The 27,266-nt window shown below is 37.1% G+C and overlaps 1 protein-coding gene across 3 annotated transcripts in view; it reads right to left on the reverse strand.

The window, feature by feature from the left end:
* Nucleotides 1-442: 442 nt before the first annotated feature.
* LOC129248589 (protein rolling stone) overlaps nucleotides 443-27,266 on the reverse strand; it is a 53,712-nt gene continuing 26,888 nt past the window's right edge. Inside the window, exons 2-7 of one of the 3 annotated variants that reach the window (XM_054888203.1) lie at nucleotides 13,801-13,902; nucleotides 13,624-13,737; nucleotides 7,878-8,106; nucleotides 7,662-7,781; nucleotides 1,012-1,195; nucleotides 443-949 (exon numbers count right to left, since the gene is read on the reverse strand). In XM_054888203.1, the coding sequence (XP_054744178.1) occupies nucleotides 583-949; nucleotides 1,012-1,195; nucleotides 7,662-7,781; nucleotides 7,878-8,106; nucleotides 13,624-13,725 (1,002 nt within the window). In that variant the 5' untranslated portion in view covers nucleotides 13,726-13,737; nucleotides 13,801-13,902 and the 3' untranslated portion in view covers nucleotides 443-582. Of the gene's footprint in view, nucleotides 950-1,011; nucleotides 1,196-7,661; nucleotides 7,782-7,877; nucleotides 8,107-13,623; nucleotides 13,903-27,266 lie in introns of all 3 variants that reach the window. The other 2 variants (XM_054888202.1, XM_054888201.1) reach the window with 2 other exon arrangements.

A 27,266-nucleotide genomic window follows, 5' to 3' on the forward strand; every position in this document is an offset into this window, starting at 1 on the left:
GTGCCGAATTGTGTCTTTGTTGGCTTCTATTGCTAACACCCTGTAACTCACAACTGTGCGGAATAAACAAAAAACAGCAAACGAATTTTTTAGTGTGAAATGTCACCTTGGAAACGGGCATAAGCTTTAAATTATTTGATCGAGTGGATTTATTTTTCCCCAAACTAATATTATTATTTAATAATTTATTTGTTATTCTGTAGTTTATACTCTTCAAAACACTAATACTATTGTAATTATAATATTGGGTTACTTTTAGATTTAGTTGATATATTTTCGCGAAATATCAGAAAAACTTACGTCACCGCTACTTCGGTGGTTTATGTTGGAGAAAGCCCCAGTTCCCTCTGAGAAGTCCCAGTTCTTAAAAACAGTGCTACCCGCCCCATCTTTGATAGGCATTTAGTAAATTTTAAGACAGTTTAATTAATTAAAATTAAGATTACATTTTTACACTACCGCTAGTTTTATTTAAATGCCAATTATGTACAAATAAAACAGTGTTTAACTACTTTTATTTACTACAACATACTCGTATGTAGATATTTGCACTAAATTCCCCTATTTCCCCCCAATTACCACTTAATACTTATCCAACTTCTCGTTGCTTGTCGTAAACACCTGATTATGATAGCCAGTCGTTGCATTGAAATTGCCCAATACCATTGAGATGCCCGAAGGTGAGTGTTGAATACCGGTGCCTTTAACCGTTTTAGGTAAAGTGCCATTTGCTGACTTTTCTACACCTGCACTCACAGTGTTCGGCATTGTTGTTGGGAAATAGTAGCATGCTTTGTTGATACGTCTGTAGAGTAAAGTGCGCAACTTATAGATGGTGAAGAGCACAATGTAGATACAGCAGGTAAGTAGCAGTACACCAGCCACTACAAAGGTCGCGCTCAACGGTTGACGCCAATCGATCACGTGATAAATATAAGGTTTACCTCTCCTATAATTCAATTGGTCAGAAGAATGTACGAATTGCGTAAAATTTATAGGTAAATTAATCACCTGTTCAAGCCGCCGCATTTCTGATATATTACAGAGAATATTGCAAAAATTAGACCAAACAATACTGGCAAAAACATGTGTAGCAGCCGTAGTGGATGCGCCACAATCAGCAAATCTATGAACATGAAAATGGAATTGAAGGCGTGTGTCAGCACATTGGTGGCGTTTAATGAACTCTCTGCAGCTGGAAATAGTTAAGAGTAGAATGTAAATAAATTGGAAAATTTATTGCAGTGATACACTAATAACAATTGCAAACAAAATATTATTTATACTATAGAATATCTAAAATATCAGCTTCCTGTATATATACATATATTTATATGAATAAAATTACAAATGGCTTCATACTTTTTATACGCGCATTTGTGTATACATAACAGTTATGTTTAACAGCATAAAGAACCGAGATAGATAAGCATGTACAAAGTGGTGCAAAATTAATCATCCAAATTTGTTTCCGAATAATTTTTTATTTGGTAAATAAAAAAATTATTTTTAGAGATGTACGTCTTTAATTAAAAAATAAATAAATAACTGGCGCCGTTTTTTTCTGTTCCATGCACGGAAATTCGAACCTACGCACTCCCTAATGGCAGTCACGCACCAACCCAATCGGCTACGGCGGCCTTTAGACCTTTCAAATTGTTTCTGTCAAATTGAAAAGATGAAGTGGCTGCCGCTAATGTTGACAGACTTTCGTTTTCATTTTATCACGTTCTCCATGTCTTTCCGCAAGATTTCTGATAATAAATGCTTATACTCTTAAGGACCGTGATTGTCTGAGGTTTATTGGCGTACACTCGCGACTTCAAGTAGCCCCGAAGAAAAAAGTCTGGAATGGTTAAACTGGGCGATATTGCTGCACATGTCGGAGAATACGCGGCCAAACAATGGTTCCTTCACAATATCCATTGTGGCCTATGCTGTGTGTGCGGTTGCAACGTCTTGCTAAAACCACATGTTCACCAAGCCCCACACATACAGTTCCGACAATAAGAAGACCTTCGTCCGCAGGGAGCGTATTGTCGATGACATCCTCTAAAAAAATACGACTCAATTACTACTGGCGCCTGAACGCCCTGCCAACACAGGGACTTTGAGTGGATATAATGACTTTTCGTGCATCACACGCGGATTGTCGGTGCCCCAAAAAAAAGAAGATTGTGTGCATTGACGTAACCGCTTCAGTGAGAATGCGCCTCGTCACTCATGATAATTTTCGAGATAAAGCAGGCCTTTTCTTTGCTGAGATTGAGGATGATTTTAAGGTAACACACGCTACTGAAGATCAACAGACATTGATTTGCATTGTTTGCACTTTGTATGGGAACATTTATAAGTATTTCTCTAAAGTTCACAGTAGGGTCCATCTGATGATGCCTAATTGCGTGGACCGTCGTCTGGTTGATGTTTCTTCGTTCTCAAAGGCATATGCAGCCACAGCCGAACAAGCAATCCAGTGGCGGCCATGCCATGCATAAATGTTTTTGAAATCAGATAAAACAACATCCACTTTTTTATATATTTAGACTAAATTTCCGTCTGTCCGTCCATGATATTATAAGTTATGTAGAACTTGCATCATCTACATTTCTTTCATTTGAGAGGGCAAATTTATTTTACTAAAATGTGAACACACAGATATTGGATTTCGGAAGAGTTTTGCTTAGCCAAATCAAGAGTAAAGGTAAATTTCATTTTCAACAAATTAAAAAGTCCGGAGCCGTCGAAACAACGCGGCGGACGACTACAAAGTACCGTACTTGAAGAAGCTACAGACTAGTAAGAGAAATGGAAAAAATATTCCGACAAATTCGCAATCAGCGACGTAAGGGCCTTAACTTAACTGTAAGCAGTCACACAGTTCAAAGAAGAGCATGCGCAGCTTGGTTAAAATGTTATAGGGCGACCAAGCAGCCATTAAATGTCGAGAAAAAGCACTGAGCTCGCCTAAAATTTGCTCATGAACATGTCAGCTGGTGAGTACGTCCTATTTTCTGATGAACCAAAGTTTAACTTGAGAAACTCGGATGGAATGTGAAGAGTTTGTCGACCAAAAAATAAGCAGTAAAATCCCTGCTACTCTCAAGGTACTTTTAAGCATGCAGACCGAACTTAAAAGTAAGGGGTGCCTATTCCGGGTATGGTATCGGCCCTTTCCATCTAATAAATGGTATAATGGGCAGATTTATGTATAAGTACATCCAAGAAAATTTGACGCTTCCCTATGCTGAGTGGAGCATGCCCAATTCGTGGCCATTTCAATATGACAATGTCCCTAAAAAACCATGAAAACATGTTTTAAATTGGATCAGTATAGAGAATATCAACATTCTGATTTTGTACACGTGAATAAAACGGGACGACATAAATGGCGATAAGGAAAAGTGGTTTGTGCCAGCAAAAATGCCAGATTATCAAAAATCTTATTGCTTCTGTGCCAAAAAATGGTTCTGTTTTTCCGTTGGAGTTTTAAAATATGTTATTTTTAAGACTGTCACCAAAATATTTCGAAAATTATTAAATGAGTCGAGCCGATTTGAAAGTATCTCCAAAAATCACATTATCTTGATTCTGTTGATACATTTTTGAAGCTTAAACTCTTGTATCATTTGACGTAATTTTTTGGAAAATATATTTCTAAAAACTCATTTCATTGTCAAATCGGTCCATCTCATTTAATATTTTTTGATCATATTTTGGCAGAAATCCTAAAATTTAACATATTTTATTTATAATTCCGGTGGAACTGTTTTTGCTGAGGCACCCTAATGTATAGTATCCGTCCAACAAATTACTAATGATAAGAATTTGGAGCCGTTTGAAGGCGAGATCGAAAGTCGAAACTAACTGATTTGCTGAGATGACAACATTTATTGTATAAAAAATTTATTTTCATTTTTAAATGTCATCTTTACTGTTGAATGTCGCTTTAAAGTCATGGCGGTGGTCGAAAATTAAATACGGGGTAGTGTTTTACCATTGCTTATGTTTTAAGAACTTTAATCAACTTGAAATGTTTGGTGCTTTAATGGGGAAGGCATTTCTGCTTTGTTGGTTGGGCAGACCATAGGATTTGGGATGTGATAGAGACTTCATCGGTGAATGAGCGCTTCCCCACAATATGCAACAAAGCGAATTTTTGTTATCACTCAGCGATTTGCGCAATTATTAGAGCTATAGTACACTATCCTACAGTAAAACAATTCATTTTCGCTGGACATAGGCTCGGCTAGGATTGACTTCGCTGGTGCTTGAAACGCAGGCCGTCGTAGCCGGGCAATGAGTTTCTAACAGGACCCGGGGGTCTAGAAATTTAAAAAATTAAATTAATAATAAAAATTATCCATTAACTAAGTAGAGAACGGTTCGCGCGCTCCTGTGCCTAAAACTTTAAACTCATTTATCTCGAAACGACTTTTTTCAGCCAGGAGTTGTCAAAATACCCTTACCATCGAATCGTCTGAAATTATTTCAATTATTTCTTATTTTTTTTATTAAAAAACTGAAAAAATCGGTTTTTAGAGTGCAAATTTGTAATTTTTTTTATTCTTCTAGTGCGACATAGCTACAGTAATACTGATTAATAATTTTTTTTGGTGTTTGTGTTTCACATAAATTTAGAAGAGCCAAAATGGACAGCACCGTCCAGGCGCAATTTTTCGGAAGAGTCGACTTCAGCGCCATTTTTTAAATTATTAAAATGAAAAAAAAAAAAAATTTTTTGTGATTTTTGTATGTAAAAGAAATTAAATAATAAGCCTAAAAAATTTAAATATTGCTTTTCATTTTTTTTTTTGTACTGAAAATACCCTAAATTTTCGAGCTCTAGACCACCGCGATCCCTTAATAAAAATAAATTGTAAATCTGTCATGTGAAAGCAAACAAAACACGACTTGTTCTAGAAACTCGCCCAAACACCTAACGAAAGATAGGTAGGTTACATTTCAAGAGTACCACGGGTGCATTACAAGTAGACCCCTACCAGCGAAAATGTTCACAATTTAAAGCAAGAAAAACCATCTACAATCATCCAGTACTGTTTATGTAGGAGAGGAGAGAAACGGGATCTAGACTGGAGAACTGTTTCAGGCTATCCCCGAAAAGCACACTAAGGAACTTCAAGAAAGACCTGAAGATTTGCAAAGAATGTGTTCAGCAGCCTTTTTCTCTGCCGGATTTGCACAGCTTCTGCAATGGGGGTTGTACGGAAGTCCAAACTTCTCCGCATGAGTTACGATCATCCAGTGACCGGTAACTCTGAATGGCTATGAGTTTGGAAATTTAATTTAACGATAAGATAGAACTCCATCTGTCTTGCGCTTTTTTAAGCAAGTAATTGTGCAGTTTCCTTTTAACAACCATCAATGGTACCCCGGTGTCTGAGATGGGGGCAACTGAAACCGCTTCTATCGAGCCTTTCCTGGCAATTTCATTTATATATATTATATTGATAACAATTATAAGTAATGGCTATTCCTGATGTCTGCAAAATTGGAAGTTTTTGACATTAACCAAAATATTTTAACAATAAATTAAAACTTGAATGACTTAAAACTATATACATTTAAGGTAACGCAAAATTAATTATACAATTTTATTCTTGAATAAAATGTTTACTAAATAAAAAAGTGATTTCCTGTGGTGGAATTATTTATTTTGACCTTTACGCGCTCCATTGCTTGTCTGTTTGTTTACTGATTAACGTATGGCGCCATATGCAAAAAGGAAAAATCTTCGATAAGGTCAATATTTTTGCGCCACCTTGTAAAGAGTCTTTCAAAAGTAACACCTATATGTCAGTACCGAATAATTTCTAGACGGTACCTTTTTTTTATGGCATCTTTGATATCTGTCAAGTCGACAAATGTAGAATTTTAATTAAATTAAATTTAATTTATTATGAGCAACGTATCTCAAAATTCGTTATTTTTTTTTTTGGTGAAAATAATCGTCCGAATGAGTCGAAAATTTAAAGCTTGGTAAACAAATTTTCAAAAATTTCAAGAAACAGTTTCTGGAGTTTTAGGAGCCCCACTAAGTTCTCGCAGTTTTTTTTTTTTTTTTTTTTTTAAATGATTACAAATGAATCATTGAAAGTATTGCCCATCGCTGGCTACTATTTTTTTTCATCTTTCTGGTAGATCTCGTATACCGTCACGGTAAAACTGTTCATCTTTTGAGGCTATCCACGGATCAAGCCATTTTTTGATGTCTTCATATGAATGGAACTGCTGGCCAGCTAGGCCATGTGCCATCGATCGGAACAGGTGATAATCGGATGGTGCAATATCTGGAGAATATGGCGGGTGGGGTAGGATTTCCCTTTTCAGTGTTTCCAGGTAGGTTTTAACGAGTTTGGGCACGTAAGCCGAGCGTTGTCATGCTGTAGAATCACTTTTTCTTGCCTCTCCGCGTGTTGCGGCCGCTTCTCGCGCAGTGCTCGTCTCAATCGCTTCAATTGAAGTCGATACCGATCCCCAGTGATGGTTTCGCTGGGTTTTAACAGTTCATAATAAATAACACCAACTTGATCTGACCAAATACATAGCATAACCTTCGCAGCGTGAATATTCGGCCGAAGCGACGACGTAGAAGCATGACCGAGTAGTCCCCATGACTTTCTTTTCTTTGGATTGCTGTAATGAATCCATTTTTCATCACCCGTCACGATGCGATGAAGAAAACCCTTCGTTTTTTGCCGCTGGAGCAGTTGTTCAGAAGCGAAAAAACGACGTTGAACATCCCTTGGTTTTAATTCATAAGGAACTCAAATCCCTTATTTCTGAATCATTCCCAAAGCATGTAATCGCTTGGAAATGGATTGGCGGTAACTCCTTCTAGTGAAGCAAGCTCTTCTTGCATTTGGCACGGATCCTCATAGAGCAATGCCTCCAATTCAGTGCTTTCGAAGGTTTTCGGCCATCCTTCACGCGGACGGTCGTCAACATTAAAATCACCGTCCGGAACCGGAGCGACAGAACCAACCTCGGCACGTTGTTTCATTTAAAGCAGCATCTCCATAAACTTTTTGTAGCTCTCGATGCGCTTCACCCGCCATTTTTTTTTCGAATGAAAGAGGAAAATCAACACTTCCCGCAAATTACGATTATTCGGCACAAAATCAGACATTTTCACAAAACCAAAAGTACATGAAACCAAAACAAACTAATGTGTCGAAGCAGTTTATTTACCATATGTCTAAGCTTGGTTTATGACGTTTAAGTTATGTTAGAATCGACTAGCACTCACTGCTGGCGGCATCTATTGACAAACAGCGGGAACTTAGCTGCGCACCTAGTAGTAAAGGAACTGGGAGACCTAAAACTCGGCGTTCTATTGAGAGCTTTGCTGTTATAGCGTAAATAGTTTCGAAAAAACCTTCAACATCGATATTTCGACGCTCTCAATAATTAGGCGTTCGTGAATCGACTGTTTGGCGAAGTTTACCTGTAGACGGTGATGCCATTTCTCATTTAAATGATATAATTTGTCATTTGTCACAGATAATTGTTAAGAGCCGTAATAAAAATAGTGAATCCTGGAAGAATATACATACATAACTTTTTACTTGTTTTATTTTAAAACAACACCGAGGCGCATGTTTTAAAAGACCCTTTACAATTCTACATAAGCTGTTATTTACCATTATAAAGAACGCTCCAGTAAATTACGGTTATCACTATTGAAAGGACTAGAGAAATTATGTGCATGCTCCAATAAATAACGAATGGACTAGTCAGTGACTCCAGATTCAGTAGTTTATCTACAAAAGAAAGCATATTATAGTACAAATTATATATATTTATAGTAAAGGTGCTTTTACGAGTATTTAATAAATAGAAAATGAGTTTTTACACACCCGCGTACTCGGGATGAAAGTGCCATGCGGTCACTAATATTGCACCCAATATATTTGTAAGCATACACAGCATAACACCCCAGTTTGTCAGGTAAATAAAGTACAGCCAAAAGTTCGTCGATGAACCCTCCTCTTTCTCGAGCATCGAATCTATGACGACGGCGGTGAAAAACAGCGCAATAAGCCAACGATAAATTAAATATGCAACACTTTTGGTGCGACTCTGCCACTGTAAAGGATAACAATATAAAAGTATAAAATGAGAAACAAATGAATTAAAATAAAAACAAAAGAGTACTTCAAAAGTTGCAACGAATACACAAAATTCCTAGGAAAGGGTGTAGCTGTGTAATTTATTGTACATTGTTAATGACTACGAGTATTTAATTAATAATGCGGTCAAACGCCAACTGATGGCCACGAAGTAGCTTTTATTTATTCGCTATTGCGCTATTGCTGTTGTTAGTAAATAGTTGCGGAAATGTGGTATTGGTTGGATCATGCGATGGTTTAGTCTTTCCTTCGCACGTACACACATATTGATACGTGTACATATAGCATAACTAATTCCAGCCGACACCAACGGAACGAACTGAATTCACATCGGCCATTCTCAAGGTGATCAAGGCAACGTTGCATTACTTGAGGCAAGTGATGACTGTGGCAGCCACACCTCCCAAAACCTTTCAGGTCATAATGGATGCATCTGTCGTGCTTTAAAATTCTTCACACAAACACTGCTGTACGCAGATTTCCTTCCAGGCCTTCGTACTATAGCCAACCCTCTTATTTGTGTTTTGTATGTACGATGACCCTAATTGAGGCAAGCTACGTAGCAATGCCACATTGAAGGCGATTTCGAATCGTCTCTAGTTGGGCAATGTACGTGGACATGGCAAGCACCTTGCAATCATGCGTTTTAATAAAATATGATATCACAGACAAATATTGACCAGCTGTAAGTAGGCAGTGCCTCGTTTGTTTTTCTTCGCACGGCTGCAAATACCACTTCTGGCTTTTCAAGTTTGGGATTTTCAACATATGCCTTGAAATTCTACTCGAACACTGAGAACTTTATTTAAAATTTTGTACTAACCTTGAAAGTAATTTTGTATGTATTAAGGGCAGTATATTTAGTAGGATGATGGACAAATTACCCAGCGTTATTTGTGTACGTAATTTCCGAATAACAAATAAGGAATATACTTTTCAGATATTAAAAAGAAGACCGGTTTACTGAAGACGTTCTTTTGGATCAAATGCGAATGATTGGCCGTAGATGGCAAATAAATATCACCTTTTACATAAAAGCCCTCAAGCAATCAGGGTAAACAAAATGTTTTTAAATAGGGCTAAACTGGTCAAATGGCAAAGTTTATATATATATATATATAATTGGCGCGTACACCCTTTTTGGGTGTTTGGCCCAGCTCCTCCTCCTATTTGTGGTGTGCGTCTTGATGTTGTTCCACAAATGGAGAGACCTACAGTTTCAAGCCGACTCCGAACGGCAGATATTTTTATGAGGAGCTTTTCCATGGCAAAAATACACTCTGAGGTTTGCCATTGCCTGCCGAGGGGCGGCCGCTATTAGAAAAAAACTTTTTATTAAGTTTGGTGTTTCACCGAGATTCGAACCTACGTTCTCTCTGTGAATTCCGAATGGTAATCACGCATCAACCCATTCGGCTACGGCGGCCGCCAGGCAAAGTTTACCCATTCTTAAAATGAAATGAAGTCATGCCATCCTTACCACTGAGATGCACATACATACTTGAAACAAATTATTGGCGCGTACACTTTTTTTTATTTATTTGTTTGGCCGAACTTCTCCTCTTATTTATGGTGTGCATTTTGATGTTGTTCCATAAATGGAGGAACCTACAGTTTTAAGCCGGCTCCGAACGGCAAATGGCTTTTATGTGGAGCTTTTTTCATGGGAGAAATACACTAGTAGGTTGGCCATTACCTGCCAAGGGTCGACCGCTAGTGGAAAAAACTTCTTCTATTATTTGATATTCCTCCACGAAGATTCGAATCTACGCACTCCCGAATGGTAGTCACGCACCAACCCATTCGACTACGGCGGCCGCCCAGATGTACATATAATTTGCATATGTACATATAATTTCAGAAATTGCGGCTGGAATACCATGGTATTTGAGCATCTATTTCCTTCACAGGGTGGCGCAAAATTAATTCCCCTATTGGACACTTAATTTTAGCAAAAGGTAACGTACTGCAATCGTATTTGACACTTTCGAACTAGATAGCTGCAATATAAAGGGTGGGCCATGTAAAATTTGCTTTTTGAATCGGCTATAAAAAAAAACTAATCAATACTTTTTCAAACTGTTTCTTTTATTTTGACTGCCACGACTAGCTTTACTGTAAATAGTCCAACGGACTTAAATCACAGCTCCGAGGCGGCCAATTGATATCGGAATTTCGGCTGATTATTCGGTTTTCAAAAACGGTAGCCAAAAGTTCGAGTGTAACTTTGGCAGCGTGACAAGTTGCACCATCCTGTTGAAACCAAATGTCGTCCATGTCATCCTCTTCAATTTTTCGAAACAATTCGTTGAGCAAATCCACAATTTTGCTTATTGACGTAGCCACCGATGTGAAAATGAGCTTCATCAGAAAAGAAGAAGAAGACTCACCACTTTGGAAATAGGTTTTCAATATTTCCCAATTTTGTTCAAGCGTATAGCGTCCCATTTCGTAAATTTCAAACCTTTAAGTAAATTATGAACACATTTGACATGTCATTTGTGTTACCATTCTCAAAAAAATAGGTGGTTCAAAAAGCAAACGCTATATGGCCCACCCCGTACAAACAGACAGGCAATAGAGCGCGTATAAGTCAAAATAAAGATTTCCACCACTCAAAATCATTTTTTGTGTTTATTAAAGAAGTTATCCAAAAACAATATTGAATGATTAGTTTAGCAAAAAAAAATTGTTTAGGAAAAAAATTATTAAAAAAAAAATTGGAATATTAATTTTACGCCAACAAACTTCGATCTGCTGATGCAGCTCCGAAGAAATGCGAGAAATTAAGATTCCGTTAATTTTATATTGGATGCTGTAAAATATGATCAGCGCGAATCGCCATACGCTTGTTGAGATCTAAAGTAGAATGTGTGCAGTACTTCAGAAAATATTACGTGTCAAGAACCGAGTGAAACTTAGAATTGTAATCATATTTACTTCACTATCTATTTACTGGTACCAACTAAAACAACTATTTTAAAATTAATACTTAAAATACTTGGTATCGTAAGCACTTATGTTAAGTGTTTGGACACCAACAGATCGACACTTAATCGATCAATTGCGTGCGTGTCTTCCAAGGTGAGTTCTTATAAGGAATAGCTATAGTATAAAAAAAATTTACACGTACGAATTTTTTTTTTTGCATTTTGGTGATTTGAATTAAGCTACATCTAGAGCATAGCAGCAGTAGAGCAAAAACAACAATGGCGTGTATTTTGTTGTTGCTGAAATTCTATAGAGCAGTGATCCGTAGTAGAGGTGTGCTCTTTAGTAGACTGTTATTCGTCTCTGAGTGAATTTGACAGAATCAGCTGATGGGCTGACGTGACTTGGGATGTGTTTACAAACAAACTGAGGTTGTGTTGATGATATACGAAAAAACTCATCCATGAATCTCCGTTGCTATCTGAAAAACTATTGATTGCACGAGTGTGTGAATACAGGTGAAATGATCATGCAGAATACGGCTGAATCTCCCAAGTGACGTGACAGCTGAAGTTCCCCTCACAACTTTCTTTTTCGACTTAGTTAAGGAGCAAACCTGGTAAATCTATCATCCTTGGCCAAGGCCAATTGAGCTGCTCTAGACAACAATAAAGTACAAAGGCTGTCTTTTATATTTTCCGCTCAATAATGAAATCACAGTAAAGTAATACTGAAAATCTCTTTATTGCTTTTCAATACACTCTCCTTGGAAGTCAATACACTTCTGCATTCGCTGAACCACTTTTTAAAGCATTTTTGTCACTCAGAAGTGGACACGTCCAAAATGAGCTGCTTAGAGGCTTCAAATAGCTTCTTCAGCCGTTGGAAAACGTTGACTTCGCATTTTATTTTTGATGTTTTTGGACAAAACAACTCATTGGGGGCCAAATCAAGGCACATTAATTCGATCTTTGGAGTGCTCGAAAACTCTTTTATGTAAGCCGATACGCGAGATCTCGAAAAAGTTTGTCAATTGAGAAAAGAGAAATTGTAAAAAAGTCGAAACAAATTTCCTCGCGGGCAAAACTCATTGCACTGTAACCACCGAATTCGGTTACCTCATATATAGTGGGATGGTGCAATTTCTCTTGCGTTTGATACTCAATGTGCTGGAGATGTTTTTCAACAATTTTATTTGTAGCTATTCGAATTGAATGTATATAAAACTTATCGCCGTTCCCTTCTACTAATGTTGCAAGTTGAAGGCGAATGATAGAAGAAGGAACCAGCTGTTCTAATAATACCACCTTGTATACATAGACACGCCTTGGTTCCACGTATTTCAATCAAAATGTAAATAAAATTACTTTGACATTCAAACTATTAAAGCGAGAGAAAGAAACACAAATCAGCTGTTCAAATAACACCATCTTATATGAATGAACCTTGGCGTCTTTTGTGTAAAAAATAAACAATGGTAACAGTATCAGTATCATCTTTAGAAAAAAAAATAGCTTTAAAAATGTCATATAGTATGTATTTATTTGTATTATAGCTCTTTTAGCCAAGACTTAGACATAATTTTACATACATAGCTTAGGCCAACCTACCATATCAGCCTACCATATCAGCCTGGTTAGCCTAAGCTCCACGCAACTTAGAAAACGTAGAGAGCTGTAAGTTTTAGATTTCTCAGTTTTGTATTTTACGTAAATTGTAAACATTGGCACGGAGAATGTCGCCGGTGAATCGTAATGACGCGCTGAGTAACAACCTCTAAGTTTATGTGAAACTTGGGAAAATCTTAGTACTCCGACAAACATTTTCACTCATACCCAAGCGGCTATTGAAGCAATTATGACCCCTTGCACTAACTCAAAATGTGTTCAACGGTGTATATCCAAAATGGATAAACTCTGCGGAAAAATATCGACTGTTGCAAGTGACTGCCATTCTGCTTAAAACAAAGATCGTCAAAAACAATGCTCTAAATTTCTACATTTCAAAATTTGCACTACACGCGAATGGGTCCAGGAGCAGATGTAGGGCCCTAAATAAGAAGCGATAACTAAAGACATAGACGCTTGTCTGGGATTACTGAGACAAGTGGACCTTGAAAGCGAATAACCTGAGATTTTCACGTGAATGTCTTGTTATAATGTGAAATTTTGAGCTGCTGATATCAACGGCTGTATGATGTCCTGAATTGAGGTACACAGCCTTTGTCACAGCAGCCATATTCATGGAACGTCAGTTCTGTCCACAAGCAAACTAGTTTCGCAAACTTCCATTCTGCACACGCGGTGGATACTTTATTTCGGCGAAAGCCTTTTTTCAATAAACGAACTGTGCAGGCAACTTGACTTTAGAAATAAGTTTCCAATTTTTCCTTAAGTTGGTCAACAGTGGGTGGGGCTCTGCCAATGAATAAATGTGTTGGCATATGGACCACCCACAATAATGTAATTTAAATGGTTTTTGTAGAAGGTTTTGAAATATATTTTAATCTACCAGTTACGCGAGAATCTTTTATCATACTTACTTGTGACTTTACAAAATCATCCGCCGGCGTGTGATCGAATCCGCACTTATCTCGACGAAATTCCTTTTTCACAGGATGCACTATTTCATGCAAACGGCTCATTTTGCTATTGGCCTAAAATATCTCATACAATTATGTAATTACTGTAATTCTAAAGTACACAGTCATTCGAACCACTTCCAACGTCACGCAAATTTACTTCACTTCAAATGTAGAGAATAGAGACTATCTGATCTACCGCCCCAAGTGTTTTCACGCCTTTATCAGGCATGTGTGAAACTGTAATTTTAAAAGAAAAAGAAAAATTAGTAAATAATGCATTGAAATTTTTTTAACTGAGCGTAAACAAATTTAAAAATAGCATACACTCGTGACTGCGTTTGTGACCATTAAATAACAACAATTATATAAAACTTGCTTGTTTTTTTTATAAAAAAAAATCAAACGAAAAAAATCCATTTACTGTTAACCTCTACTAAGTTCCCTGTTAAACATTTTCGTGACAGGGGTCTGTCCTACCTTATGACTCAAAGTAGCTTAAACTACACGAAAGTTGTGAAAATGACTAGTTTTCAAGTGGAAACGAAAAAATATACACTTTTATTCTAAATATCAAAACTTAAAACAAAGTAAATCTTATAATTGTACAATTTTATAGTTTAATAGAGGCGGAAAATGTTTGTACTGTAAACTTAATGACAAGAACAAACAAGGTTAGATAAACTCGGCCCAGCCAGAACTTTATATACCTCGGCGCAATTCAGTAAAATTAAATTTGTGCTAGCTGTGAATTTGTTGAATCAAACAAACTAAACATAGTGGAATGAACGAAACTTTAGATTTTTTTAATTTTTTACACATGCATAGTGGATCGGATAAAAACGATTTCAATAATAATTATGCGGTTCAAAATGAGGTGCTCAGTTGCTTGTCTCCCATTGCAGGCGTCCCCAGTTGGCGGATCGGGGAATGCTGGGCCTATGTGTAAGGTGGGTGGGAAACAAAATACCACTCGTGGACCAAAAGAAGTAAAACACCTGCTTGGAGGTGCTGATTGTATTCTATTACCAAACTAGAACAGCCGTGCCAGCAATCTACTTGACTGTTATTTAACTCGTTAACGAATCATTAACTACATTGCCTCGGATTTCACAAACAAACCAACTGTCAAAGATCTTTGGCTATCGTATTAGAACTAAGATCGGATTTTGACGCCCTATGATAGGAGTTAAATGAATCTATATATCTCTTGAGCGAGTTTTATTAAGCCTATTTCGAGATACATACATTCGCCCATAAACGGGCGTGGTACCTCTTGTACTTCAAAGTTTGTGCCGTATTTCTTTTTGAGATTCATTTGTTGCAACAAATTTTAGTAATTTGGCATCATTCATGTTATACGGCACGTGGGCGTGGTTTTTGTTCAAACTCTCTGGACAAAGAGTTATACGAGGGCTATATATATATATATATATATAATTGGGTGTTTGGCCCAGCTCCTCCTCCTATTTGTGGTGTGCGTCTTGATGTTGTTCCACAAATAGAGGGATCTACAGTTTCAAGCCGATTCCGAACGGCAGATATTTTTATGAGGAGCTTTTCCATGGCAGAAATCCACTCGGAGGTTTTCCATTGCCTGCCGAGGGGCGACCGCTATTAGAAAAATTTTTTTCTTAATTTTGGTGTTTCACCGAGATTCGAACCTACGTTCTCTCTGTGAATTCCGAATGGTAATCACGCACCAACCCATTCGGCTACGGCGGCCGCCAGGGGGGCTGCTTTTTATATTTTTCGCCTTTGCAACACTACGTGTGATGAACTGTATTTCGATATTTTTATCAGAAAGTTTGGTATTTTTAGCATAAACTTACATAGAACATTTTCACTTACGAGCTTTATTTGTTCTTTTTCAGTGAGCTGAAAAATTAATTTTACCCAAAAGATGGAATTAAATCGTGCATATTTTCTTGCGATGATTTACTATGGTTTTCGACGTGGATTATCGAGACAGGAGTTCATTGATCAACTTACCTATAGTGCTTTTCGTGAAGCGCCACACTTAGCAAACACTGTCAAACGCTGATACAACGAGCTCCAACGTGGCTGTCGATCTGTGCAGAATGAATTTCATAAAGACCATCCAAAAATGACTGTTATGCCAGAAACAATCGATTTTGTGCGCCAATCGATAACACAAGATCATCATGTGACATATCGCGAAAGAGAGGCATCCTTGGGCATAAATGAGAGCAGTATACAGCAATCGGCAGCATGAGTGTTCCAAGACGACCTTAATCCAAGAAAAGTTGAGAGCGGAAGAAGCGCCTCAAAGGTGACTATTAGGATTGTTTTTTTTTTCAGAAAATGTGGTCATATCGCAACTATACCACCAAAAAACCTAAAATGATCAATTCTGTATACAGAACCAGTTACTGCCAGAAGATTTCGGGAAAACACCCGCTATTGACGATTGCGAGCTCTCACGTATCGGCCCACATAAAAAAGCTTTTAAGTTTTTCACCCAAAAGATCGAATTAATGGGTCATTCACCTTACAGTCCTGATTTGGCACCTAATGATTTATTTTTGCTCCCCAATATCAAAAATAAAATGCGCAGTGAACGTTTTTCAACATCTGAAGAAGCTGCTGAAGCGTTTAAACAGCCTGTTTTGGAGGTATCCAATTCTGGGTGGCAAAATCAAGTAGTAAATCAAAATTTCAATCTTGCATGTGATTACAAAGCCAAGGTTATTTATTGCTTCAAAGTAAAGATGTATATTTAATTCAATTGCATACGAAAAACTGTATGGTACAAAAAGTACATAAACACTTTGAAAGCATAAAAAAATAATAATTAAGAATTGCATTAATTCAAATAAATTTCAAGCTTCAAAACCAACAAAAAGTAAAATTCAGGTCCATATTGGAAAATTCTGTGACATAAAAAATAAAAGATAGGAACATTAAATTAAATAATTTATAAAAACTGAAATTTAAATATATTTCACTTATCGGAATTATTGTTTCTTCTTCTTCCTCGAGTCTACAACTTCTGCAGTACTCATGCGAAAATATTCCTAGCCTAGAAGAGTACCTACCTAACAGCTAATGACCGGTGACACAAGCCATGACCTTTGAGATGTTCTCTTTTGCGAGGTTGAGCAATTCTCCTGATTATCCTTTCTTATCTAATTGCGGCCAAATTAGCCTGGTTGTAACATAAGTATTTTCTCCTATCCACGACCTATTGACCTCCTGGAGAATAATATTTGTATCCTTAATTTGCAAGTTACCATAGGAATTGCAATATTGCCTCTGTTTTCAAGCAGTGGAAGATTAGTACCCTTTCGGACTAGCTCATCGAGCTTGCAATTTCCTTCAATGTCTCTATGTCTCGTAACCCATATAAGGCTGACCTTGGATGGCCGCCTGGCTATTCGAGAAGGTATTTATCGTAGTTTTTGTTGTGGCGTGTGTGTTAAGGTACACAGTTACATCTTTTATGGCTAAGACTTCTGCCTAATAGACGCTACAGTAGTCAGGAAGTTGGACTGATAGTTCTAATCCTAATTCTTTAAAAAAACTCCATAGCCTACTTTATTTTCTAGCTTCGATCCATCCGTGTGGAAATTTATTTCCTCTCTTCTCCATGGTGGGGTGGTGCTTAGAGCGCCGGTAACGCATAAAAACCCAGTTCTTTGGACCTTGCTCAGTGGTTTTATAACTTGCCTCTTGAGTTGATGGCCACCACAAAAGTATTCCATATAGTAAAATAAGCCGAACTACCGAAGTGTAAAGCTAGTGTGCGATACGACGTGCTAATCCCCATTTGATTTCGACCGCTTTTTTGCATTGTGCAATGCAATGTTGACCTTTTGTACCCTATTATCAATATTACATTTCCACGTAAGTTTCCTGTCTCATATGAGTCCAAAGCATTTAACATTCTCTTTCAAAGGAATCACCACACCCTTGAAAGCAGGGAGACTGTAGGCAGCCTATGTTTCCTGGTAAAGGGAACTAGTTCAGTTTTATCGCGGTTTATTCCGAGTCCCCTACTCTCTGTCCAGTTACTTGCCTTTAACCGCGATTACCACATCGTCAGCGTAAGCTGTGACGTGGCAACCCGCCTCTCTTTAGGGCCAGCAGCAAGGAGTTCACTGCCAAAATCTAGAGGAGAAGGGAGAGGGAGGGGTCCTCTGGGAGTACTTCAGTAGAACTGTCTGCTTATTATTGTGTTGCCTAATTATGCAGTTACCTTTATTCTGACAAGTATAGTATAATTGTAATTGCCCCCTCTTACGGTGTTGAGTTAAAATCTTTTCTACGCTTCATAAGAGAGTCTAATTGGTTCCATAAAAAAATGACCAGTAAGGTTTCCGTGTCACGCAGTGATACCACAATGGACCTACATGGTCTAAGTGAGTTGGCTACTCTATGCCGACTGCCACGAAAACCTATCCTAACCTATCGGGATTATTATTTTATGTCAAGATTTCAGAAACAAGCAGCTGAATAACACATGGCAATAAATGGCGTGGATGATAATACTTTTAAAATGTAGCTGAGCGAGTTCATGAGACGGAAATAAAATTCTCATAAGCTCAAGCACAGGATTCCCGAAATCGTTTTTTTTTTGTCTATAGTCAAATTGGGAACGTAAATCGAGTGCAGAGATCACAAATATTTTTATGCGGTAAATCAAGACAACGTTGACCCAACAGAATTAAATCGACATGTTGATATCTTAGACAAAAGAGTAGCAGTATAAAATTAAAAAAACAAAACAAGTGCGTGTAGCGTAGTACACATAACAGAAGTGAAACTTTCAAGGTAGACAAAGAAAGAGGGAGAGACCCGAGAGAGAATGAGAGAGAGAGAGAATACATATTTAAATAAATTCACAACATTTGCAGAGAATACAAATAGACAAAATTTACAAAAAACGGAGAAGGGTCGACCGGTGTAGGTAAACGCCGCACACAAACCGTGGCAACAACGCGTTTCACCCGCTTAAACGCAGCGATTCCAGGAAAGCAGCAACGGCACAAATTATCACAAGGCAATACCAATAAACCGGAGGCCGGAATGGATAGCACTTTATAGTACGCACAAGTACTAGCCAGGAAACGGAAATAAGCGCCAAAAAGTAGGCACCAAAAAAACACCAAAAAAATTGGGACTAAAAAACGTCCCAAACAGTAGGCACCAAGGAAATATAACGCCAAAAAGTAGGCATCAAAAATATATTTCTTACAAGTTTGCACCAACAAACAAGCGCCGAGTGGTATTTCTCACTAGAAATTAGAAACCACAAGGAAAAACTCAGGAAAAATAGCCTAAAGTGTATCTAAGATATATATGAGGTAGCTGTCTTTCTTCTTTTCCTATACGTTATACCATTCTTCTCTCTCGCGGAACGAAAATGCCCAAAACGTTGCATTGCCTTGAAATTTTACTCTCCATTTTCGCTCATCCATCGACGCCTAAGGAGTTTCACTTCAAAAATGTAACTGAATGATAAGATATTTGATGAAAATATTTGTTATTTCTTTATAAATTATCACAAAATGTTGGGAAATATCCCCTTTTTCTCTGTTGATGAAAGTTTTTTTAGGCAACACTGAGATTTCCTAAACAAGGCAGATATATATATATATACAAGGCGGAATATACTTTCTCTTTGAAATCAATACATTTTACCATTTGCTAGTGCCTATACCTTTGGCTGTATTGAATAAAATTACTAATATACGGTTTTCCTTGTATTTATAACAAATTACAAAAAAAGTGTAAGATGTGCAGCCTGACATACACCTTTACACCAAAGGTGAATTAAATGCTACGCAAAGTTGTTGGGTTGAGATTACTTTGTTGTTATTTTTTATGCAGTTTAAGTTTCGATGACAAAGTTCAGTTGAGCTAATCTGCCCTCAGGCTCCAGGGTGCATTGTTTGCCAAGTGTTATAGACACTTATACACAAGTGTATGAGTGTGTATGTTTGTGTGCTTGAATGAGTGCAAAATGCTCTGAATTAATGTGAAAAAAAAGAATTGTATTTATGGTCTTAGTTATTTATTTAATATAATGAAATATACTTATAAATAAATATATTACATATTTGTGGCAGCACTAGCAACAATGCTTTCAGCATTTTATTGAAGGTGCAATGTTAAAAATTGACTTAGGTCTGGGTCAAACAAATATAGATAGGGTCATTCACAAGTGATGCCTAGATGTCAGTAGTGAATAATTTCTACACGGTACAGATATTTTATGACATTTTGGCATTTGTCAAGTAGACAGAAATAAAATTTTACACTATAGAGCAAAAGGTTAAAATAATTGACTTATTATAAAAATGGTCGCACTTTAACAACAACATATCGCAAAATTCGTCAATTTTTGGTGAAAATAATCATACGAATGAGTTGACAATTCAGAGGTTTCAAGGACTGGCAGGCCAAAACTGGACGTTCAGTTGAGAATATTGCTGCTGTCATTTTTCAAATATAAATGTTAAGAGCCGTATTTTGAATAAAAATAGTGAAATCTATTCGCGTCTTTTGAAACTTCTTATAAATGCATTTTTTTGGTTTGGGTGAATCCTATTTTGCACATACAATTCTTAACGCATATTGGTGGACGTAATTTTCTGGATAAATAGCTTTTCAGTGCTGTGAAATTGTACGCTTAAAACTGGTACATTGAGTATTTCTACTGCAGCGAAAAATTAAAAAATGGCGAAAGAATGATGTTTCAGTTCCAAATCGATCATTAGCATGATGAAAAAGGTAATACACTGAGTTGGTCAGTTCCGCTGAATATATTTTGCCGTCAGTGACAATTGGATTGGTAGGCGAAGTTAATTATTTTGGCCTTGTCCTGGATGCCAAGATTTACTGAAAAAGGCAGGCTAACGCTTCCATGTCCAATCAACAGATGCTCTTATGGTCTGAAAACGTTTAGCAAGAACCTCTTGGGGTTGAGCCCAAGAGTTCTGCGATAGATGTTCATCATGATAATAAGGCTAATGATAACATATGAAGTTTTTGCTTGGGTATCAAGAGACCCGCTGTCGGCAGAGCGGGCAGCCCTGACTAAGTTTCAGTGGTTAGCATGCGCTTGCATCACGAGGCGATACGAACCTGCTCGACAGCAGCGATGAAGGTAGTGCTCGAGTTGGCACCGCTTCACATACTCGTAGTTATTCAGCAATCAACCAAACGTACGTATTACTAGGGCAGGTCTCGTTAAGGGAAAAGTGATGTCATCGCAGAACATGGAATCGCTGAGTCGGCAGCTCCCATTTGTACAACTACCCAGGAATGTATCACTTAAGTCGTTAAATTTTAGAAAAAGTTTAGAATTAAACTCGACGTTAAAGTAAACTGGAGTACATCTGTATTTGAAAGGAAACTACAAGAGTGTACCCTGCACTGATATACAAATGGCTTGAAAGCACCAGAAGGCATAGGCGCTAGTATATATGGCCCCAAAGCAAATCGTTCTATGCCGATGGGTAGTTTTCAAAGCATCTTCCAAGTGGAGGTTTACGCCATCTTCTACGACTTTTAAAGCACTGATTTTTAAAATTCTAATTTTATTTATACACACTTACGTAAATTTTATAATTCAATTCTTTTATTTATTTTGCCTGCCCCTTCTACAAAGATATAGAACTGCACAAGTCAGAATGGCGGCCAATAACCTGTGACGTCACCGTGAAAATGTGCCTTCGTGTTAAGGAACTAAAGGCGTAGACTTTCTTATTTCAGTCATGCGCTTGAAGTAACTCTTTCTGAGAAATGTAATTTGATATATTCGAGTGTAAAGTTGTACAACTCTTTAAAAATGAGTTCAGAACTTCTTCTTCTTCTTCTTAATTCACGCTATAACCGCTTACGCGATTTTGGCCGAGTTTAACAAAGCGCACCAGTCGTTTCTTTCTCGTGCTAACCGGCGCCAGTTGGACACACCAAGTGAAGCCAAGTCCTTCTCCACCTGATCTTTCCAGCGCAGAGGAGGCCTTCCTCTTCCTCTGCTACCACCAGCTGGTACCGCACCGAATACTTTCAAGGCTGGAGCGTTTGTATCCATTCGGACGACATGACCCAGCCAACGTAGCCGCTGGATCCTTATTCGCTGCGCTATGTCTATGTCGTCGTAAAGCTCATACAGCTCATCGTTCCATCGTCTGCGATATTCGCCGTTGCCAACGTGCAAAGGTCCAAAAATCTTACGCAGAATCTTTCTCTCGAACACTCCAAGCGTCGCTTCATCGGATGTTGTCATCGTTGCCATCGTTCTTTGAAAGAAAAAAATACATATTAATCTCAGAAAAATATCCCGAACTTTAATATGCTTTATTATCCGTTTTTTATTCTTTATCCCGCTAAATTGTTTACCATAGGTTTTTTTCTTATTTTTCGGCAAAAAATTATGGCATATCTAAGGTGCTGGCGCAATGTAGGTTGGCATTGCTTACAAAAATAAGTAGAACAATACCAAAGCATATAAAATGAGAACAAACGGCAGCTTTGCTTGAAGCGCTTGAAGTACGGTGAAGTTTCAAAAATCTTAATGTTCTATTTGACAGCGCTTTTGACATTAGTATTTGAACACCACTGTCGTTCATTTATTTTGATTTGGTTTAGCTTCATTTGTGAATTTTAGGAGAAATTGTTTATTTACATTTGCTTTTCATAAATGTTTGAAGAGAATTTAATAAAAGCTATTAAAAAGCATAGATGTATATATCATTCCTGAATTGTTCCTCGGCTCTTGCAATCTTGCGCAAAGTTGAAAGTGCCCGTGTCTTCGCCGATCGAAACATACATAATTCGTATACCCAAAGAGTTCGTTGACGTGATTGGCGGCTTATCGTATACATTTTTCTATTAAAATAAAAATTTGTTTAATGTATGTAGCAACTTATAGTTAACAACATGATTCAAAAATGTATTATGTATTATTGAATGTATGTGACTATATTTGACCTCACCCACCACACTCTTTTTATTTCTCTCTTATTACTATTCTTCATTATCTTTATAGTTATCCACATACTCTTGCTAACATCTATAACATAACCGTCTCTTCTGTTAACTTGTTCCATTATTACTTCATGTAAGTCTAATTTGTAAGCTTGGATTCATTTAAGGTTAGAAATAAGTTTTAGTTTGTAAGAAAGAACTAATGAATAAAGTTGGTCTTTGGTTTGGTCGACTTTAAAAGTATAGGGCTATCAAGAAAGAAGGTAAGAAATAAAGGGTGGTTAAGTTTCAAGGGCCGGTGTTGATTTCGAATAAAATACATTTTTTTAGGAAGTTTTTGTCATTTCTCTTTATTATGATAATACTGGAGTGGCTCACTTACGCATAGAACAAAATATCGGTCAAATGGCCGCCCCGGCCTCGGCGGCACACCTCCATCCGATGGTACAAATTTTCGATGACGCTGAGGCATAATTGAGGTTCTATGCCGTTAATGTGCCGAATTATCTCTAGAGCTAAAGGACTCTTAAGTTATTGCTGGCTTATCGACCTACACCTTTTCTTTCCAATAACCCCAAAGAAAGAAGTCCAACGGTGTCAAATCACATGATCTTGGCGGCCCATTGACATCGCCGCGACGTGAGATTATTCGGTCATCAAATTTTTCGCGCAAAAGAGCCATTGTTTCGTTAGTTGTGTGACAAGTGGCACCGTCGTGTTGAAACCACATATCGTCCACATCCATATCTTCCAATTCGGGCCATAAAAAATTGGTTATCATCTCACGATAGCGAACACTATTCACAGTAACTGCTCCACCGGCCTCATTTTGGAAAAAAATACGGCCCAATGATGCCGCACCAGACAGTCACTCTTTGTGGGTGCATTGGTTTTTCGGCAATCACTTTTGGATTATCATTCGCCCAAATGAGGCAATTCTGCTTATTGACGAATCCACTGAGGTGAAAATGTGCCTCATCACTGAAGATGATTTTCTTCGAAAATTGGTCATTCACTGTTGTCATTTCCTGCCAGCATTCTGACCATTGACGACGCTTGAAATGGTCAAGAGGCTTTAGTTCTTGAGTCAATTGCACCTTGTAAGCGTGTAATGCAATTCTTTATGCATACTGTTCCTCAACGACGAGCGAGAGAGGTGCAATTGTTGGGCACGACGACGAGTTGAGGTGGACGGCTCTTCAACCACACTATCGCGAACGGCAGGAATATTTTCTGCAGTACGAGCTGTACGAGTATGCACTGGTGTTTTCACATCTCCTACAGGCCCGGTTTGCTCAAACTTTTGCACAATTTTTCCGATTGTACCCACAATTGGACGATTAAATTGACCGAAAAAATCACGCATTTGATTTAAAACGCCCGTTTTCATAATAAGCCTAAATAACTTTAATACGTTGCTCGATTGTGTATTTTTTCATGGTTCAAATTGAGTTGGTCTGAAATTGAAAAATGTCAAATGAAATGCAGAAAAAAACTTGACGTTTAGGTCTGGTTCACATTCAAACATCGCTCCTTGAAATTTCACCACCCTTTATAAGATTTATTTGAGCTTTGAACAGAGAAAAAGTTAGCCGGAGCAAGGCAAATTTCAATAGATGCTTTCCATTTCAATTCAACCGGGGTATTCGAACTCAAATATGTTGCTCTCTGGTCAAAATAATGAGACACGTATTTTTTTGTTCGCCCGAAAAAATTTTTTTTCAAGCTTTATCGGCAATTTTGTTTTTCGGCTCAAACTCGATTTTTTTTAATTATATAAGAAAAACTTTTTTTTAAATGCCCATAATTTAGGCAAAAATGAACCGATTTTAATAATTCTGGGTTCAAAATTATCGTAATTACTTACACGAGCGACTTCATGTAGAAACAATTGCAAAAAAGTAGTTGAAAATTTTTTATTTTGCAAAAAACAAAAAGTGCGAAACAGGTTTTTTACTCAAAAATTCATTACTCAAAAACAACGCATTTTAGCTACTAGGCATTCAGCTCAATTAAAGTTTGAGATGGCCTTTTGATTTGGAAAAAGTTATAAAAAAAACAAAAATACACTTTTTGAAATATTGAATTTCGAAAAAATTTAAATTTTTTTTCTTTTTTGCTAAATAAAAAATTTTCAACTACTTTTTTGCAATTGTTTCTACATGAAGTCGCTCGTGTAAGTAATTACGATAATTTTGAACCCAGAATTATTGAAATCGGTTCATTTTTGACTAAGTTATGGGCATTTAAAAAAAAATTTTTCTTATATAATTAAAAAAAATCGAGTTTGAGCCGAAAAACAAAATTGCCGATAACTCTTGAAAAAATTTTTTTCGGGCGAACAAAAAAATACGCGTCTCATTATTTTGACCAGAGAGCAACATATTTGAGTTACATCGAAATCGAAGAACATGACCCGAATAGCCCGGTTAAATTGAAATGGAAAGCATCAATAGATAAATACAAAGGGTTGTGGAACTAAATGAAACGAGTTTTTTAACAAATGACCACGAATAACGCATATAGCACAGGTCCACAAAATAGATTTTTTTTCCAAATCCTGGACTTTAAAAGTTGACCCTTATTAAAAACTGTTTTTTTTTTTGTATTTGAAACTTACGTTCGTAGTTAATATAGTGTAAGTATCAATCCTTACATAATTGGCAAGTTTTTGAGAAAAGTTGAGGTAAAAACACGCAAAAACACTTTATGACCTTTAACACCGATTTTATTAAAATCTTGACGAACAAAAATACAACGGAAACTAGTCTAACATAGAAAAGGAAAGGCTTGTCGAACTATATAGTTTTAAGACTTTCGGTGCGATAACTAAAAGTTTTTGCACAAATCTAGCCCTTTTTGAGGATATGTTTTCTCATCGTTTTCCCTATTTTTGGCCAAACTTTAAACTAATATTTATATATGTTAATATAATTAATTGCGAGTACTTTTCTGCGAGAATTTATGGACAGACATAAGCGAGTGGGTTTGTCCGTGACTGGGATTCGGTTGGAGCGGGCTCGGTACCCATTGTGGGCATGAAACAACATTAAATGGTAGGAAATGTTGATGCTCAGTAGGCAATGGCAAACCTCTGAAAGCATTTCTGCTATGAAAAAGCTACTCATAAAAACCATCCATCCGTTCAGATGTGATATTAAACTGTAGCACTCCCTTCAAAGAAAAGCTCCTAATAAAGGATGTACGCGTCATTTATATTTTACCACAATAATATATGGGCTGAAAAGTTCCGGGCCTAACAAAGAAAACACGATTTTTTTTTGTTAAAAATTAGCTCTAGAATTTCAATACTACTTTTGCCTCAAAATAGATCTCAGTTTCAGAAATAACCACTTCATTCGAACGAAATTTCTTACCGGGGAGCATTTTATTTACGACTGCGAACAGCCAGTAGTCGCTAACAGCCAAATCTGTTGAATACGGTGGATGTGGGAGTTCAGTTCATGTAGTTTTGCCATTGATCAGAATCATCAACACGTTCTTGTTTTTGGTCAAGAGTGAGCAAACGCGGCACCCTCCTTGAACAGAGCTTTCTCATAGTTAAATGCTCATGCAATATAAAGGCCACACATTCTTTCGATATCTTTACGATGTCAGGTAACTCAAGCAACTTCACTTTTTAATAATTTAAAACAATTTTGTGGATTTTTTTGATGTTTCCTGGTGTTATCGCCTCATTTGGACGTCCACTGCGTTGTTCATCATCGGTATCTCTACGACCAGAAGAGAAGTCAGCAAACCATCGTTTTATTGTTGTTCGAGCAGAGTTCCCATAACAATTTTCAATTCATTGCTTCGCTTGAACGGTATTTTTCCCATCAAGAAGTAGTATAAAATTAAAACAAGAATTTTTTTGTTTTGAAAGTGACAAAAGTAGTGTCACTCTTAGCAAATTCACTCACGAAATGATAAATAGAATATCATCAAATTTTAACAGCTTTCTTTTTAAGGTTAGTACTAACTGAAAAAGTGGTGAATGCAATAAAACTAGTACCATCTATGTGTTAGGCTCGGGACTTTTCAGTCCATGTCTTACTATTAATCAACTACAGGGCTCAACAAAAATGCTTTCGTTACCTAAATTAGCTACTCTCAGCATGTTTCTTATTTCACATTTGTGAATGACAAAACCAAAAGTTGCCAATGATCCTAAGCCAAAAATGTTAATCGTTATTGAACACTTCCTCCTAGGCATGACTCCATTTTTAGACTATCATGTACGATTTTTCGTACGCTTAAAAATTCGAAAACTTCATGTTTAGATTACAGCAAACGCGTACTAGTCACACTCCAAATAAGCTTCTAGCGCATTCTAATGTATGTAAGTTTGTACATACACATTTTATTTATATCTAAATTACGAATAAATGGAATGTAGTCAATCTTGAGACGAATATAAAAACGCTATAACAAATCACAAAGCGGTTATGAGCTTAAAAATTTGGAAATCCATCATTCTGCGATGATTAAGATGATATGAGTAGCTTTCAGTACACTGCTATGCCTTTTAAATATTTAATGTTTACGTTTTTTGGCTTATTAACGGCTTGCATATCATTTCCTCATTTAATTCTATTTTTTACTACTTTTAAAAACAATCGTTCTAGGAAAAGATCTAAAAACAA

The sequence above is a fragment of the Anastrepha obliqua genome, chromosome 5, assembly GCF_027943255.1.
Source record: "Anastrepha obliqua isolate idAnaObli1 chromosome 5, idAnaObli1_1.0, whole genome shotgun sequence".
NCBI classification, from domain to species: domain Eukaryota; kingdom Metazoa; phylum Arthropoda; class Insecta; order Diptera; family Tephritidae; genus Anastrepha; species Anastrepha obliqua.